The sequence below is a fragment of the Callospermophilus lateralis genome, chromosome 19 (assembly GCF_048772815.1).
Source record: "Callospermophilus lateralis isolate mCalLat2 chromosome 19, mCalLat2.hap1, whole genome shotgun sequence".
In the NCBI taxonomy this organism is placed as follows: Eukaryota; Metazoa; Chordata; class Mammalia; order Rodentia; family Sciuridae; genus Callospermophilus; species Callospermophilus lateralis.
The window spans coordinates 2,086,302-2,102,909 of NC_135323.1; the positions used below are offsets into that span (position 1 = coordinate 2,086,302).

A 16,608-nucleotide genomic window follows, 5' to 3' on the forward strand; every position below is an offset into this window, starting at 1 on the left:
GTAAAATGGTAATAATCCAGAGTGTATGAGGATTGCATGAGCATCTCCTTATCCTGATACTGAAACAGAGGACTCACAAAATAGCAGCTCTAATGTTACTGTCCTCAGGCCACAGCAAACCACCAAGTTTTCTAATGTGAGATTCCTTTCTAACACCCCTAGATACACAGGTTAGATTCTCTTCTGATTGTAGTCATCTGGGGACTATAATCCTCAACTCTCTCCAAAGGTTCTTGGTTCCCACCATGCTGTATGCATTCATTTTTCAGACCTCTGTGTTCTCCCTGAGGTAAATTCAGATTACAACTACACCAGATTCCTTGCTAGGTTCTGTCAAAAACAGAAGGAACAAGACAAGGCCCCTGTTTAATACTGCCCCAGCCGCAGGAAGAAACAGTGATGGAAACAAACTGAAGCCCTGCTCGGGTAAGACTTTAGAGAATGGAGGAACTGGAGAAAAGCCGAGTCACAGAAGTGACATCTGATCAGTCCTATTAGTTATAAAAAAGGAGACAGGAGTATTAAAGAGATTTCATAGTATGGCTGGGATAGGTGACCCAGGCCAAGACCAGACCACTAGGGCCTTATAATGCCATGCTGAGCCTGAACTTATCCTTGTAGGCCACAGAGAAACCATAAGCAGTGAAAAGATCACTCAGTGCTCTCATGAAAGATGGACTAGTGACTGGATCAACTCAGACACGGGGAGGAGCAAGAACAAAGTACCTATGCCCCAGCCCACCTCCTCCAGAGGGCCTCCCTGAACCCACAGCAAAGCCACATCGTGAAACATCCCTTTCTGCCCTGAGAATATCTTATCCAACATTCATGACATTAAAATAAGTCATCAATGGGGCTGGGGATGTGGCTCAAGTGGTAGCGCACTCGCCTGGCATGCGTGCGGCCCGGGTTCGATCCTCAGCACCACATACAAAGATGTTGTGTCCACCAAGTACTAAAAAAAATGTTAAAAAATTCTCTCTTTAAAAAATAAAAAATAAAAATAAGTCATCAATATTTGCCTCAACAGAAGCACTTTCACCTACATATTCCTAAAGACTGCACAAAATCTACTGAACAGCTAAGTCAGTCTGAACTGTCATCTGAAAAAAATGCCTATCATACACACTAAGAGATGAATTCCAAAAAACAATGGGACACATGTTTGGTGGTCTGGAGGTCTAAACAAGAGGTACAGATCTGGAAGTTAAGAGTGAGGTGGCCCTCCAGGGCCTGCAGATAGTGGCAAATAGCACTAGGACCCTAGGAAATCTAATTCAGGTCAGTGAAAGATCCTCAGGGAAGCCGAAGTAGCGTTAAAGATAGAAGCAGTTCTAGAAGAAAGGCGACTAAGGAGCTGACAGACAAGCAGAACTCAAAATGGTCCAGGTGAGTTTTGGTCTACCTGAAATACTATGTACACAAAAACAAAAGTTACTGATTCTGCTCTCAGTAAGTTTTTAAGATTAACAAGAAAAGGACAAATATCAATTCAGCATGCACCCATTTAATTTCTGAGTCTAACATCCAATGACTGACTGGGTTCCTTAGTACACAGGGAAGAAGCCACATGATGCAGAGAGTATCAAAATAAAGCACTGGATTGTAGTCTTAAACCTTGCTAACCATTAACTAAAGTAGCTTTGACTGGACTGGAACGGTCTGATAACCATTAATTGATATTTTTTTTGGGGTACTGGAGATTTAACCCAGGGTAGCTTGACCCACACTGCACCACATCCCCAACCCCCCTCCTTTTTTTAAATTTTGAGACAGGGTCTTGCTAAGTTGCTTAGAGCCTCACTAAGTTGCTGAGGTTGGCCTTTTGATCCTCCTGCCTCAGCCTCTAAATTGCTGGGATTATACATGTGTGCCACCAGGCCAGAAAATTGATATACTTTTATTAAAACTATTTACATAAGTCTCTTACTAAGCCCAAGGCTGATGAAGGTATTCGACATCACATCCTGTCTACATGAAATGCTCTGCAAATATTTCAAGTCTTTGCCACTTTTCTATCAAAGGGATTTTAGATATATTTATGAGTAAATGTGATGAAGATATTGGTAGGGTGGGTGTGAGCTGATGAAAAAAATTTTGGGAGAAACTGTCCTCTTTGTAAAGAGACAGAACATGAGGAGGAATGGAATATTTACTTGGATTATAAACTCAAGTCTGCCTCAACATACTGATTATTTTCTCACATCTCTCTGCCCTATAAAAACTTCATGAATTTAGACTCTCCCTTCAACGAAGGATTTCAAAAACTTCCATTTGACTTTAGTTGTACTTCAGATATGGCTAAGCAAATTATGTGATGAGCAGAATTCCAGCTTAGTATTTATCCAAATTAAAATGTTGCCAAATATATGTTTAAAAATCACCTTGGGCCAAGTATGGCAGCACACACCTGTAATCCCAGGAACTTGGGAGGCTGAAACAGGAAGATGACATGTGCAAGGCCAGACTCACCAACTTAGGGAGACCCCATCTCAAAAAAAAAAAAAAAAAAAAAAAAAAAGGGCTAGGGACTTAACTTGATGGTAGAATGCTTGCCTAGCATAGAAACCGAGTTCAAGCCCCAGTACCACAAAAAATAAAAATATCACCTTAACCTAGATTTCACTTCAATTTATAAATTACATATATAAAATAAGAGTAAAGGCAGCCATTAATCTACATTACTATTTATAGTTAACAATGCCCTCTTATTATACAAACTACTTTCTTTGAATACTCAAGTTAGTATTCTCCTGAATACACTGATGTTCCTGCAAACCACTAGTAGAGCAAAAAAAATCAGTATAATCTGATTCTGTAGCTTCTTTCAAGGGGAAATTACTTCACCAACACCAGTTAACATTTTAACTACATGAATCAGAGGTATGAATCTCAAGAATATGTTCTATATCTAATGTATTAATACTACATTACAAACTTATTGTAGGGAAAAATCATTTTCTACATAGTTTGTTTCAGCTTTCTAAAACCCTAATAACTTCAACATAGGTCAAAATTATAAACAGTTCCTTCTACAATCTTATCACTAAAGAGTCCCAAAGTTCAAAAAACAGTAAACCACAGGATGTGAGGAAGTGTAATGGGAGCGGGAGCAGAGCAGCTTTTCAAGGAGGACCAAGCTCATCCTTTTTGCCATGCACACTGCTGCATTAAGATTCTATAGCAAGAGTGACTTATTTTTCTTAAAACTATCTTCTACGGATAGTAGTATAATACAGAAAAGCATACTTTAAGTATGGAATGAGTCATAAATCCACTTGATGAAAATCAGAATGCCTAGGAGACACAACTACATCACATATTATCATGCAATAAAATTAATCTGACAAACTATGTACATCTCATTGCTGGTTTTCCAAACTTAAGGGAAAAGATATGAAACTAATTCAGTAGGAACAGATCGATCTCATTTTTGCAAATGTTCTGAACAGCCTTATTCTGATACATAAGAAACAATGTACAGTGTTAAGACTGCATTCATACAACATGGGCTTTCCTGTAAGTGGTTTTGATTTTAGCTTACCATAAATAAACTTGCAATCAGGAAAGTCAAAAACTAAAAACTTTTTCCAACTCTATGTTCTGATTAAGGGTTCAAGAAAGAATCAAGGTTTGTCAAAAGAGAATCTCTGCAAGAATTAGAGTTTCAATGCTATATAGAAGCCCTTTATATATAATCCCATTCTTTTTATTAGCAGGTTAACTTTGTTTCAGAAGACTTACTCTATGGCCTAGAAATGTTAACTTTTAACAGGACTCATGACCTAACTCACTAGTTACCCCTACCTGCCTAGTCATCTGTTTATGATCAAGGTTTTCATCTTGATTTCAACAAAGTCTTATTATTTCGCTGGTTTTTTGGCAGCAGTTTTTACATGCTATGGTACAAGTGATTAAGTCTCCAATTCTACATGGAAGTCTGCATTAAAGAGCAGCAAGCAACAGACTTATCACTGACTGCACTCCCCAGGCTTCTCCAGTTAACACTAATGTTTTCTCACACATTCTAGGCAAGTGCTCAAACCCCTTAACTGAGAATGCCTTTGGATGACAGATCTGGCTGGGGAGGTGGTGATGGACCTGCCACTAGCTGCCCCTCTAGGGATCCTGACTATCAAAGCAAGGAGGACCTGAGGGAAAACAGGAAAAGGGAAAAAAAAAAAAAAAAAAAAAAAGTCAATGACTCTTCCAACCGTCCCCTCTCAGGTCATCAACTCCCATCCTCTAGAGCACACTAGATAATGAAGGGTGTTCAAAGGCAGTTCCCAGTTCCCATGAGAACTAACCCAACAATTACCTGCTTTACTTGCTTGTCATGGACCGGCTCTCCAAGCAACTATAAACATAACAGAATTCTTAAGACATAAGAACTTCCCCTGACTCAAAAGAGTAAGAAAACATGTACAACATGAAAGCATCAAGCAACAAATTCTAGTCAATGTTGAAAAAAGATTGTTATTGTAACACCAATAAGCTCAAACTAACTTTCTAAAAACATTTTTAGGACAGGCTAGCTGACAGTCAAAGATGCCTGTTAAGTTCTTAGCTTACATACTATTTCAACATTTCTAGAGCAAGTGTTTACTATAAGTGACAAAAAAAAGACAATATATCTGGACCTAAACCTAAATGTGAAAATGGGTCCACAGGCACACTCTTAACCATTTTTCCAAAGAAATATGTTTAAACGGCTTTACCATGCAGAGCTATGGCTTCCCGGAAGGGTTGCAAATCAGTCTCTACAGATGAGCTAGTTTCCGTTGAAGTAGCTCGGTTAGGGGACACTACAGTCAGTCTTGGGGGAGCTCTAGAGTTTCGTGGTGGAGGAACCTTTCCACACAGGAAGCTGATCAAATCTTCTCTACGAATAGTTCTTCTGCGTTTTTTAACCCAAGCCAGCACATCCTTATTGCGTCGCTGATAGCCAATCTGAATTCCAATATCAAAACTTCGCTGATGGGTATCCACACTTTCTATTAGGGAAAAAAGAAAAAAGACACATGATAATCGTTAGAGCCATCCTATATTCCCATCTAAAGAAAACTTTTAATAAGTTAACCAAATGAATTATGAACTATGAGGCCTCTTAACCCATAAGTAATCTAATAATCAGAAATGTTTTGTCAGTCACGCTAGAATGTTATACATGTATTCTCACATTCTAGGCAAGTGCTCTGGAGGTACATCCCAGCCCTAAATGTAGTCTAAGTGTTCTAAATTCAGAATTCATACATCACATAATCATAGTTTCTTTTCCTTTAAAAAAAAATTTTAGAAATATTTAGTCAAACTACCTAAAATAACTTACTTAGCCTAGTTTAGTTTAATAGTACCAACAATAACTAAATTATCAGATGTTTATTAGTACTTAGTTTCACATGAGAAAGGTAATAAATCTACTTTGAGACAGGTACTACTATCCCCTTACTCCAAAAGGAAATTGAAGTATTCAAGGTAATTCCTTCAAGGTCACAGTACACACATAAGAGCTAGAATTTTGTTCCAAAGTCTATGAGACCATTACCACTAAGTTAAATTGTTCTCCTTCAGAAGAGCAAATCCTCAGCCAGGAGTTGTGACACATAACCCAGCATCCTCGAAGACTGAGGGGCAAGAGGATCACAAATTCAAAGCCAGTCCACAACTTAGCAAGCCCCTATTCTCAAAATGTGGATTCTCATGAAATGTTGGTGGCATCAGATGCCTAAATATCACATGTAACTTGAGATGTACCCCAACTGGAAGGGTTATCACAAGGCTGCAGCAAACAGTTTAGAAAAATGAAGGGAAAATTAATTCTGTAGTTTTATTCTACACAAAAACCAAACAGGAGGGCTGGGGTTGTGGCTCAGAGGTAGAGCGCTCACCTAGCATGCGTGAAACACTAAGTTCAATCCTCAGCACCACATAAAAATAAGGATAATAAAAAATTAAAAAATAAAACAAGAGCGGTTGGAAATAAGAAGCTTCATTAATTGCTGTGGTATATTTTCATCCTTCTTCCAATTCCCAGTAGCTTAATTCACAATCATTCCCTTGCCTTAAAATTCCCAATCTTAACTCCTCATAAGAGGAACCTGAATCTAATGAAAAACTCCCTGCCCTTTAGTGGTTTTATCCAGTTGACAAAAATGTTTGAAAATTCAAGTCACTGCAATTTACTTTTAGTTGGCTGCTGAGCTAGCACAAAATCACTTGAGTGTCTTTAAATAGCACTCAACAAGATGGCTCCTTTATCCCTGAACCTTCTGTAAAAGCAACAAGACACATTCTCTACTACCATTCCTAGCTTTAATTATTTTAATTCTATGTCTGCTACATCTAGGGTAGAGTCTGAAAGGAAAAGCAACACACAATGAACAGCCATGTCCCAGAAAAATGGACAATAATCAAGACATCACAGGGCTGGGGATGTGGCTCAAGCAGTAGCGTGCTCGCCTGGCATGCGTGCAGCCCGGGTTCGATCCTCAGCACCACATACAAAGAAAGATGTTGTGTCCGCCAAAAACTAAAAAATAATTAAAAAATCCTCTCTCTCTCTTAAAAAAAAAAAAAAAAAAAAGACATCACAGAGGATAGGCTCCCAAGCTCAACGAACATGAACTATTAAAAAAGAAAGGACTAGGAGTACAGTTCAGTGATACAGTGTGTGCTCAACAAGTACAAAGCCCTGGGTTCCATCCTCAGTACCACCACCCCCTCAAAAAAGAAAAAAAAAAAAAGTAAGATGACAAGAGTGTGGCAAAACAAGCAGAACTGTTTGTTAACAAGGCCTAGCCCTTAGCAGATGACCAACCTTTAATGCTGAAGATCAACAAGAAAATGAAGAGGCTGGCCATGGGAGGATTCTTCTTTATACTTCAAAATGAAAAGGACCAGGACTAGAATTTAACATCCACTGAGAACTTGTGGTATACAACACTGTTTTCACATCTTCTCACTTACCCCTCCATCACTGAGAAGGCAATCAGCCCAATTTTGCATATATAAAAGTAGCCCTAAGAGTTAAGTCATTTCTACAGTGTCTCTGCTAGAATAATGGCTTGACACAGTAATAATTACTCATTTCACCACTCACAAAGCAGATGTGAACTCCATTTCAAAGGGAAACAGCTACGAGGGCAAACCACCACCTTCTCATCTCTTGGAGAAACGACTTACAGGAAAGCCAACCTTAAGATGGATGGATGAACCTATCATGACCTTGGAAAGCTGTATCTAGTCCTCAAAAAATTCTCAAAGAGCTGGAGTCATTTAAAGGAAATCAAATCATTGAGCAAGCTAAGTCTATCCCAGGCACCCACAGAAAGATACATAAAAAAAAAAAAAGGCAAACATAGAAACAGTCAGGTTTTTACAAACCTGCTCTACCCAAAACTGTTTTCAATCAATCTTATAACTTTTCATTTCTGCCTCCCAATAGTGAGAAAACTATCTTTCAAGAACTAAACAAAAGCTAAGCATAGTAGCACACACCTGTAAACCCCAATACTCAGAAAGCTTAAGCAGAAGAATCCAAAGTTCAAGGTCAGCCTGGCATTTAGTTAACAGGCACCACCATGATGGCAGATGCCTGTTAATTCAGCAATTTGGGAGGTGAAGAAGGCAGAAAGATTGCAGGTTCGAGGCCAGCCTCAGCAACTTAGCAAGACCCTAAAGAAACTTAGTGAGACTGTATCAAAATAAAATAAAAAGGCTGGGGTTGTAGCTCAGTTTTTAGTGTTCCTGGATTAAATCCCTAGTACAAAAAAAATAAATAAGGCCGAGGACACATAGCTCAGAGGAGTAGAGCACCCCTGGGTTCAAACTCCATTTATCTTGTTTTTGTTGTTTTTTTTTTTTTTTTTTAGTATTTGGCGGACACAACATCTTTGTCCATATGTGGTGCTGAGGATCGAACCTGGGCCGCACGCATGCCAGGTGAGCACACTACCGCTTGAGCCACATCCCCAGCCCCTCAAACTCCATTTAAAAAAAAAAAAAAAGGAGATAGGCCCAGAATTGGAAAAAAATGGAAGAACGGATGCATGAAAAAGATAGAGGAAGAGAGCCTAAGCTTGATACAAAACTTGATCAAAGGGAGGGGGTCACATGAGATGGTTTTAAAGACCAGTCGTCGGAACAAGGGGCTTGACCAAGTATTTTGGACTCTTCTGATTAAGGACCCAAGTCCCAGCAGGGCTAGGGGATGCAGCTCAGTGATAGAGCTTTTTGCTAGCAAAACACACACACAGACACACACACCCCAAAATAAAGTCCCAACTGACAGATGCAGGGCTGATGCTCTCATCATAGGTTTTGAACAACACTGGAAAACACACTATCACTAGCAGCCTGGTTTAGAAATCAACAAGCTTTGAACTTCTTTAAGAAATTATGCAGATGACTAGGTGCAGTGAGGCACACCTATAAAGTAAGAATTGCAAGTTCAAAGCCAGCCTAAGCATCTTAACAAGGCCCTGCCTCAAAATGAAAAATAAAAAAGACTGGGGATGTGGCTCAGTGCCAAATGGCCCCCTGATTTCAATCCCTGGTACCAAAAATCTAAATAATAAAGTAGAATAAATTAATCATGCAGTTAACCAATCATTGCACCAAAATTTTTGATTAAGTCTCAACATTTGAACTGTTTGAAAAAGAATTTAATAAAAATCAGTCATTTTTTTAAATACTAATTCATGGACTAGAAGGAAGAGAAAAATCAGACAATATTTAGTCTTTTTGTGTGTGTGTGGGTACCAGGGATTGAACCCAGGATCACTCTACCACCGAGTCAAATCCCCAGCCCTATTTGGTATTTTATTTAGAAACAGGGTCTGAGTTGCTTAGCACCTCACTGTTGCTAAGGCTGACTTTGAACTTGCAATCCTCCTGCCTCAGCCTCCTGAGCCACTGGGATTACATGACCAGCTAATATTTAAGGTTTTAGGTACATGCTTTTGGTCTATTTGGGCTTAACTTGGTTTGGCAGCACTAACAGCATATTCTGAAAGCCAAGCCCAATCACTTTACCACCTAAATTAATCAAACCTAGTTATTTCCCCTAAATAGAATGTCTCCTGTTGGTGCTAGAGCATTTAAAATAGTTGTTTTTAAGCCAGGCATCGTGGTACACACCTGTAATCCCATTGGCTCAGGAAGCTGAGGCAGAAGGATGTTCAAAGCCAGCCTCAGCAAAAGCGAGAGGCTAAGAGAGGCTAAGCAATTCAGTGAGATCCTGTCTCTAAATAAAATACAAAATAGAACTGGGGATGTGGTTCAATGGTCAAATGTCCCTGAGTTCAATACCTGGTAGCACCCCCCCCCCCGCCAAAAAAAAAGTTGTGTTTAGGTAGCTTCCTGAAGACTCAGCAAAGCACTGGCACTGGACACCCAAATTTTAAGTGCAGACACTTCAGGACCCTGACCCAAAAAAGCAAAGGACAGAAACCATACATCAGTCTTGTATCCAACCTATTTTACCAAATCCAAAGCCACTGTAGAAAAGAGCCATAAACTCAAACTTTAGGTGAATATCCAAGGGTATCAAAATGTCAATCTAACCTTTAACACCACATCGATCTCCTTAAAACAAACAAGAAACTGATTTATACAATAATCACAGGATATGTCCAACTTTTTATTAATGTTTCATATAAGAAGTTGATTAGGAACAAGGGATTTCAGAACTCTTCCCACGACTGCAGGAGGATGGAGTAGGGGCAGAGTGCACACAATCTCATTATTCTCAGGTGAATATCACTTTCTTACATTGATATATAGACAATTCAGTTGGAGCTGGGGATCAAACCCAGGGCATGGAGCATGCTAAGCATGCATTTTACAAAGCTTTAATGTTTTTTGATACAAAACTTTATGTGGGACTGGGGTTGTGGCTCAGTGGTAGAACACATGCCTAGCATGTGTGAGGCACTGGGTTTGATTCTTAGCATCGCATATAAACAAAATAAAGGTCCATTGACAACTTTAAAAAAAAAAAAAAAAACACGAACTTTGCTAAGTCAATCCAAGAAGGTAATCCAATATCATAAACAATAAACGAGGCTCAAAAGGCCTTTTCCAAAGTTGGGCAAATGGCAGAGTTCCTTCAACCTGTTCTTCTCCCCAGCAAAAGAAAAGGCTATCTCTCATTTTCCTTAGAGAATCTACAAACAATAACATACTGCTGGTATACGTCTAAGGAAAACTACCGACTACAAAATATTTCCCTTTAATTAAACTTATACTATCGATCCAGTCTAGGGAGTGTGAGGGGAATGTAATGCTTCATTAGGAACCTGAAGGTCTGAGTCAAAGCCAAAATAAAACTTTTTCCAACTGTAATGCAAAATTACACACTACCTTCTCCATTATTTTACATTTACTTCATCTTCACCTGGCATGCAGAACAAAGGACAAAAACAGGGGAGAATCAGAGCAGCCATGGATTGTTGCCTGCCTGGCCTCCAATCCCTGTTCTCCCCCTTGTGATCTCCCTACCTCAGCCCCACAAGTAGCTGGGAATCACAGCCATGCATGCACCACCCTTCTGGCAGAGATTAAATTTCTAACCATAGTCTACACTGAAGTATTATGAACAGTCTCAAAGCTCAATAATAAGTTTTTGCCAAGAAGTGTCACAAACCAGTGCCATCTATCTCCCTGACCGTTTACAGTCACCCACCAGCTGGCAAATTTACATTTCTGTTCACCATTGACCTTTTAGTTCAAAAGGGCCACATTTGAATTAGAACACCGTATTAGAGGACTTGGATGTACATCACACTCTTTTTCTCACCTGTTACTTCTATTTATGTTTGTCCCTTTTAGGAAAAGACAATAAAGAAGGAACAAACATACTATAAACCTTATTCCAACATAAGAAAAAAAAATTCTGAAGACAAAATAAACCTCCCTTCATGTTAACCACTGCTCAACATGAGAAACATCTGAGAAATAGTTAAAACTTAACTACCAATACAATCAACACTTGGGCCCTCACTATATACCAAGAACAGAACTAAGAGCTATAATTTATGGGTACCTAGCCCCACTTAAGATGACTGATGGACACAACGGTGAAACACCTGGCTCAAATATCTGTCTCCAGGACTACACACAGCTAAGCACAGGGCCAAGACATGAACTCATATAATCTGGTGTAGACTCCAAGATTCTGACAATAAAGCTAACCCTTACTGCCAAAGCACAAGACACCTGGGGGTAAATGACATTTCTAAAGAAGATACCCAGAAACATCTTTTCTTTTCCTTTCCTCGGAACATCTTTTAGTAAGTACAGGATCAAGAGAAAGCTCTCAATGGATGTCACAGGGCTCTAGTCAACCAATGCTTCAAACACACTTCCAAAATGTAAAGACCAAGAAAACAATAAAAAACTGAGAAAGAACAATGAGGGAAGCAACTCTATGGAATGTGATCTAGCATTGGCTCCCAAGTCAGGCTGCTCTGGGAGGCTATTTAGCAGGGCCTTGCCTGAAGGACAACCATCAGTCCAAATCTAGGGAACAAAACAAGCAGCTCCAAACTAAATTAATTCACAACTAGATAAAGAGAACAGTTCCTAACAAAGAATCAGACACAGAAATTGAAACCCATCACCCAAGAAATAAAGAGGTAGACTGAGAAGCAAACACAGGGCTGGGGTGTAGCTCAGCGTTAAAGCACTTGGCTGTCATGCACAAAGCCCTGGATTCCCTCTTCAGTTCAGGGGCAAAAAAAAAAAAAAAGCAAACATAGGCTTGGCCAAGATAAGCATAAACACTGGCTAGATTAAAACCAACTCAGTTACTTCTCACTTCCCTCTTTAGCAGCAGACATTAAAAAACATACTAAGCCAGGGACTCAATGATATTGAAGAAACTTGATCCTCTGGATTTTTAAAGCCAAGAACCAAAAGTCAGAATTTTCCTTCCCTTCCTTAACAAATAAAACCAAAGTTTGCCCCTACCATCTGGAGGACAATGCACTCATTTTACTGAATTCTGTCCTCAATGAGGGGACACCACCAACTTCTTTTTCCAAATCCTTGCAGCCACATTCCAATCAAACCAAGCAACAAAAGTTTAACTTTTCAAAATCCTACTGGCAATTAAAAGGGACCCTCTACTAGGTTTTTAACCTCAATTATGACACTCCTACATGCTCATTGTAGGAGTTATCAAGAAACTGGAAGAAGCTGGTCCAAGTGTCAAACTCCTCACACTGCAAAATGAGCCAGTTTTAATTTGCCAGATAAGTATTTAATTATACAAAATTTAAGAGTCCTGCCCACTTAAAGGATTTCCTAAATATTTCATTTAAATTACCACTATTTAATGCTGCATGCACTTGTAACACTACCCTGCTAATTTTATTGGTTCTATTTAAGGTACCTGATTATCCCCAAAGCTGTATGCCTGTTCTCTAAGACCACACCCTGTAGAGGAAAGGTGTAAGCATCTGCAGAGTCTCATCCACTCTTCTGGCAACAAATAAGAAAAAAGTAAGATGCTGCTACACTTCCAAATTCCACTAAATACAATATATCTATTCCTGTTAGGTAAAAAGGGATGTTTCCTTTTATGGAACAGGATACAATCCAGGAACCACATGGGTTATTTAAAATAAAATTAATGTCCCTTAAAATTTCTGAACAACAAAAAACTAGTAAATTAGAAGCTCTTTCAAATGAAGTAATCAAATTAAGAATTATTTCAGAGTCCAACCTCTGAGCCCCTCTTCTTTATAGTCAGCACTAGCAGGGGGCATGGTGGCACATCCTATAATCCCAGCAACTCCAGAGACTGAGGCAGGAGAATTCAAAACTCAAAATTAGTCTGGGCAGCTTAGTGAAATCCTTTCTCAGAATAAACCAAAATAAGTACCAACAAATTAAAAAAAAAAAAAAAAGTGAATAATAAGCTTTAAAGAAAACTGTTAGGATGTATACCTCTAGGACTATAGCTATCAGTATACAATACCACCAAAACCAGAGAATATTTGTATTTATAGGTCTTATCTAAGAGCCTTGCCTTCCTCTTCAAGCAAAATGTTAACTGAAACAAAAAGCTAGACCATGTAAGGTACCCCCATACAACACACTATTCAGCCATTAAAAAGCTTACTGTACTTGCAATGTGCACTCAATTGATACAGCTCAAAACATTACATTAAGTGGAAGAAACCAGACACAAAATAATAAATTATACGGTTGTTAAGGGGAAACTACACAAATCTACACAGCAATCACATCAGTGGGTGCCTGGATCTGGGGTGGGGAAAATTATTTCTATTTGTTAGTAATACACATTTGCCCAAATGAAACTATACACCTAAACAAATGATTTTACTGTATGTAAACTGTACTCCAAGAAACTCAAGTTTTTAAAAAATTGAGTTTTAGTGTATATTTTTCAAATTCCCTTTCCAAATAAAACCAACAGCTGTTTCAAAAAGACCACCAAAGACCCTGAAGCACTGATGGATATTAAAAAACAATTTATTCAGTAATCAAAATTGATGAAACTCAGCTACATAAAAATCAAAGTTGACTACCAAGGCACCATTTAAACTGTTTCCTTTTTCTGTATAAGGCTAGACTATTAGTTCCTCATTCCCTAAAATTAACATTCTTACTGACCAGTTTCAGTTAAGAGCTCTCAAAATTACTGTCCCCCAGAACTGCAAAGTCTACTAAAGAAATCTCACAATAAGGGATTTCATCCTACAAAATGCAGCCACTTGAGCCTTCTAACACAAAAATAAGAATCTGAGAATAAGGAGGTAGTCCACAGCTTGTTTCAGCCTATTATCTTTTTAAATGCACTAAATTCCATTACTGTTTGAAAACATGCAATTTCATTACATTTTCATTAAGATCAACTGTTAATGTCAAATCCTTTTTCCACAGAAAATATGCCAAAAATCAAACCCGAATTTCCAAATCTTCTGTATCTTTAATGCACAACATCTAAAGCCATTGTTGTCAGGAGAGCACAATGGGCAGAAACGTTCACTTACATACCTTCATTTCTTCAAAGGGGGAAAATGTACTTCAGAAAAGCAGCACCATAAAACACAAAGCTATTAAAAACTGATCACAGATTTCCTGCCAACAATTCACAGACACAAGGTAGTGTTAAAGAAAAATACCCGATAAATTGCTAGCATGTAAATAAGCACAGGCAGAGTCCAATTAGCACGTTTTCATAGCACTTAAATGCCAAACTACCTTGCTCTAAATTGCTCAAGAATCTTTCCCGGGGTGTTCCCACTTCTTTGTTTTAAAAAAAAAAAAAAAAACTCTTTTTCTCCCCTTGTTGAATTTTGCACCGAGAAGCAGGGTCTTAATCTGTGTTCCAGCTCAGGGCTTCACAAACTCACGACTGAGTCTGGGAGCTAGACAGTCCTAGCTGCACGGCGAGGGGCTGCCTTGGGCACTGCGCGGAAACCCCGCAGCACCCTCTCACAATCAAAAGCGTCCCCAGGTGTTGTCATATGTCCCTAGGGGACGGGGAAGGCGTCGGGGGGTATCAAAACCGCCGGCAGTCGCTCTAGGACACCACCGAGATTCTCAAGTTGCAAGGTGCTCGCGGCTGCGGAACCTCCCTGGGAACGCGGGGCACACGCCCCGACGCGGGCCGCCCTTCCCCTCAACCGGCAATGCAGCAAGGTTATCTTTACCTTTGTAGAGGTTGGTGACGGCGGTGGCTGCGTTTTGGAAGGGGACCCAGAGAGAAAGTCCTGGCTGCTGACACACTCGGTCTGAAAACGATAAACCAAAACAAAAACAAAAAGGACGAAAGAAAACGAAAAGAAACGCACGCACAAGGACACAGACACAGACAGAGACAGGGAGAGAGAATGTTATTTGGGCGTCAATCACTCCGAACGGCCATATTAGGCTTCGCCATTTTGTCCGGGGTTTCGGGATCCCGGGCGGCGCGGGGGACCGGGGGTCGCGACGGGCGGGGACGGCGGCGCAGCCCGAGCGCCGGCGCAGGGAGGCGGCCCGCAGCCCGGGACGCGGGCACAATGGCCCCGTCGCCGCCTTCGCCATCTTGTGGCGGGGCTCCTCCCTGCCCGCCGGCCGGGTCGGGCCAAGCCGAGCCGGGCCAAACCCGGGGCTCCGGGCCGCGGCGGGCCCGGGGCGGGCGGGCGAGCGGGCGGGGAGGTCCCCCGGCGCCGGCCGCCCCCCGCGACGCCGTCTGGGGGGGGGGAGGGCGCAGCGCGACCCCCAGCCCCGCGGCCGCACCGCCGGGCCCCGCCGCCTCCCAGGGCGCGGGAGGTGCGGGCCGGGCGGGACCGGGGGGGACCGGGCCGGGCGGCAGGCGGGCGGCGCCAAGATGGCGGCGCGGCCTCACCTTTGTAGAGCTGGGCCACGGCGGTGGCCGAGTTCTGGAAGAGGTGCCACAGCTTCTGCTGCTTGTGCTCGGGCTGCGCGGCGGCCGCCGCCTCCTCCTGCAGCTCAGGGGACAGCTGCTCGTCCTGCTCGGCCTCGGCCAGGCACTGCCGCTCCCACTTGGAGAACCAGTGCTCGGGCCCGTGCTCCTGGATCTCCGCCTCGCCCTCCTCCTTCCGCTCCTCCATCCTCCGCGGCCTCCCGCGGCCTCGCCGCGGCCGCCGCGTCCTCCTCAGGGGGGGCCCCCGCGGGAGCGTCGTCGTCGAGCGGCCCGGCGGCGGGGCCCGGCGGCCGGCGGCGGCTCCTCGCGGCGGCCCAGGCCTCCTGCACCCCGACGGCCAGCGACCCCGCCCCGCGGCCCCGCGCAGCCCGGACGACCCCCGCCCCGGGCCTCCCCGCCCCCGGGCCGGCTGACGGCCCCGGCTTCGCCTGCCGCACTGGCCTACCGCCCACCCATGGCGCCGCGGCCTCCCTAAGGCCGCCGCTACTACCCTCCGAGCCCTCCGCGTAACCCGGACTGCGCCGCCGAGCCCACCCCAAAGACTGAGCAACGTCGTCGCCGCCGCCGCCGTCTACGCCTCTGCGGCTGCTGGTCCCCGCCCTCCCCCGCCCACATGCTGACTGGGAAGCACCGCCCCCTCGGCACGGCTCCCCCGAGCGGTTGGGGCGCGCCCGCTGCGAGGGCCCCCATTGGTCCGAGCCGACCGGTTCCGCGTGCCGGCCCCTGAACACAGCGTCGGGATTGGCTCATCAGCCTGTCTCCCTGACGTCATCAATGGGCGGGGGAAAAGGAGGAAATGTCAGGAAGGATGAAGACGGAAAGGAGGGGGAGGAGTTGTCAGTGGTTGCGTCCGAGCCAGCCAAGTGCGGAGTTGCGGGGGGGGGGGGGGGGGATTCGTAGAAGCGCATGCGCAAGGCTTGATGCCCCTGAGCGGCGGGGCGCCGAGCGGGAGCCACGTGATCCAGCCCTGCGACCGCACCCGGCGGGGGCTTTTCCGGCGCTGCCAGGCCGCTGAGGACGCCGAGTCCAGTGTAGCACTGCACCGCTCGCACGGAGGGGCGTGACGGGTGGCTGAGTGCCTGTTCCAGCCCTCGGGCTCCCAGAGGGAGGAGGGAAGTGGAGAAAGGGAATTAAACGCGCAGTTTGTGCCCAAGTTTGCCGAAGGATTCCCCGTCTTTTTCCACCGTCTCATTTCTTACTCGGGC

At 43.1% G+C, this 16,608-nt stretch overlaps 1 protein-coding gene across 2 annotated transcripts in view; it reads right to left on the reverse strand.

Annotated features, from left to right (window-relative positions):
- LOC143406198 (HUWE1-associated protein modifying stress responses 1) overlaps positions 1-15,973 on the reverse strand; it is a 51,431-nt gene extending 35,458 nt beyond the window's left edge. For both annotated transcript variants that reach the window (XM_077106102.1, XM_077106101.1), the window contains exons 1-3: positions 15,365-15,973; positions 14,685-14,765; positions 4,719-4,994 (exon numbers count right to left, since the gene is read on the reverse strand). In XM_077106102.1, the coding sequence (XP_076962217.1) occupies positions 4,719-4,994; positions 14,685-14,765; positions 15,365-15,590 (583 nt within the window). In that variant the 5' untranslated portion in view covers positions 15,591-15,973. The remainder of the gene's footprint in view (positions 1-4,718; positions 4,995-14,684; positions 14,766-15,364) is intronic.
- Positions 15,974-16,608: the final 635 nt, after the last annotated feature.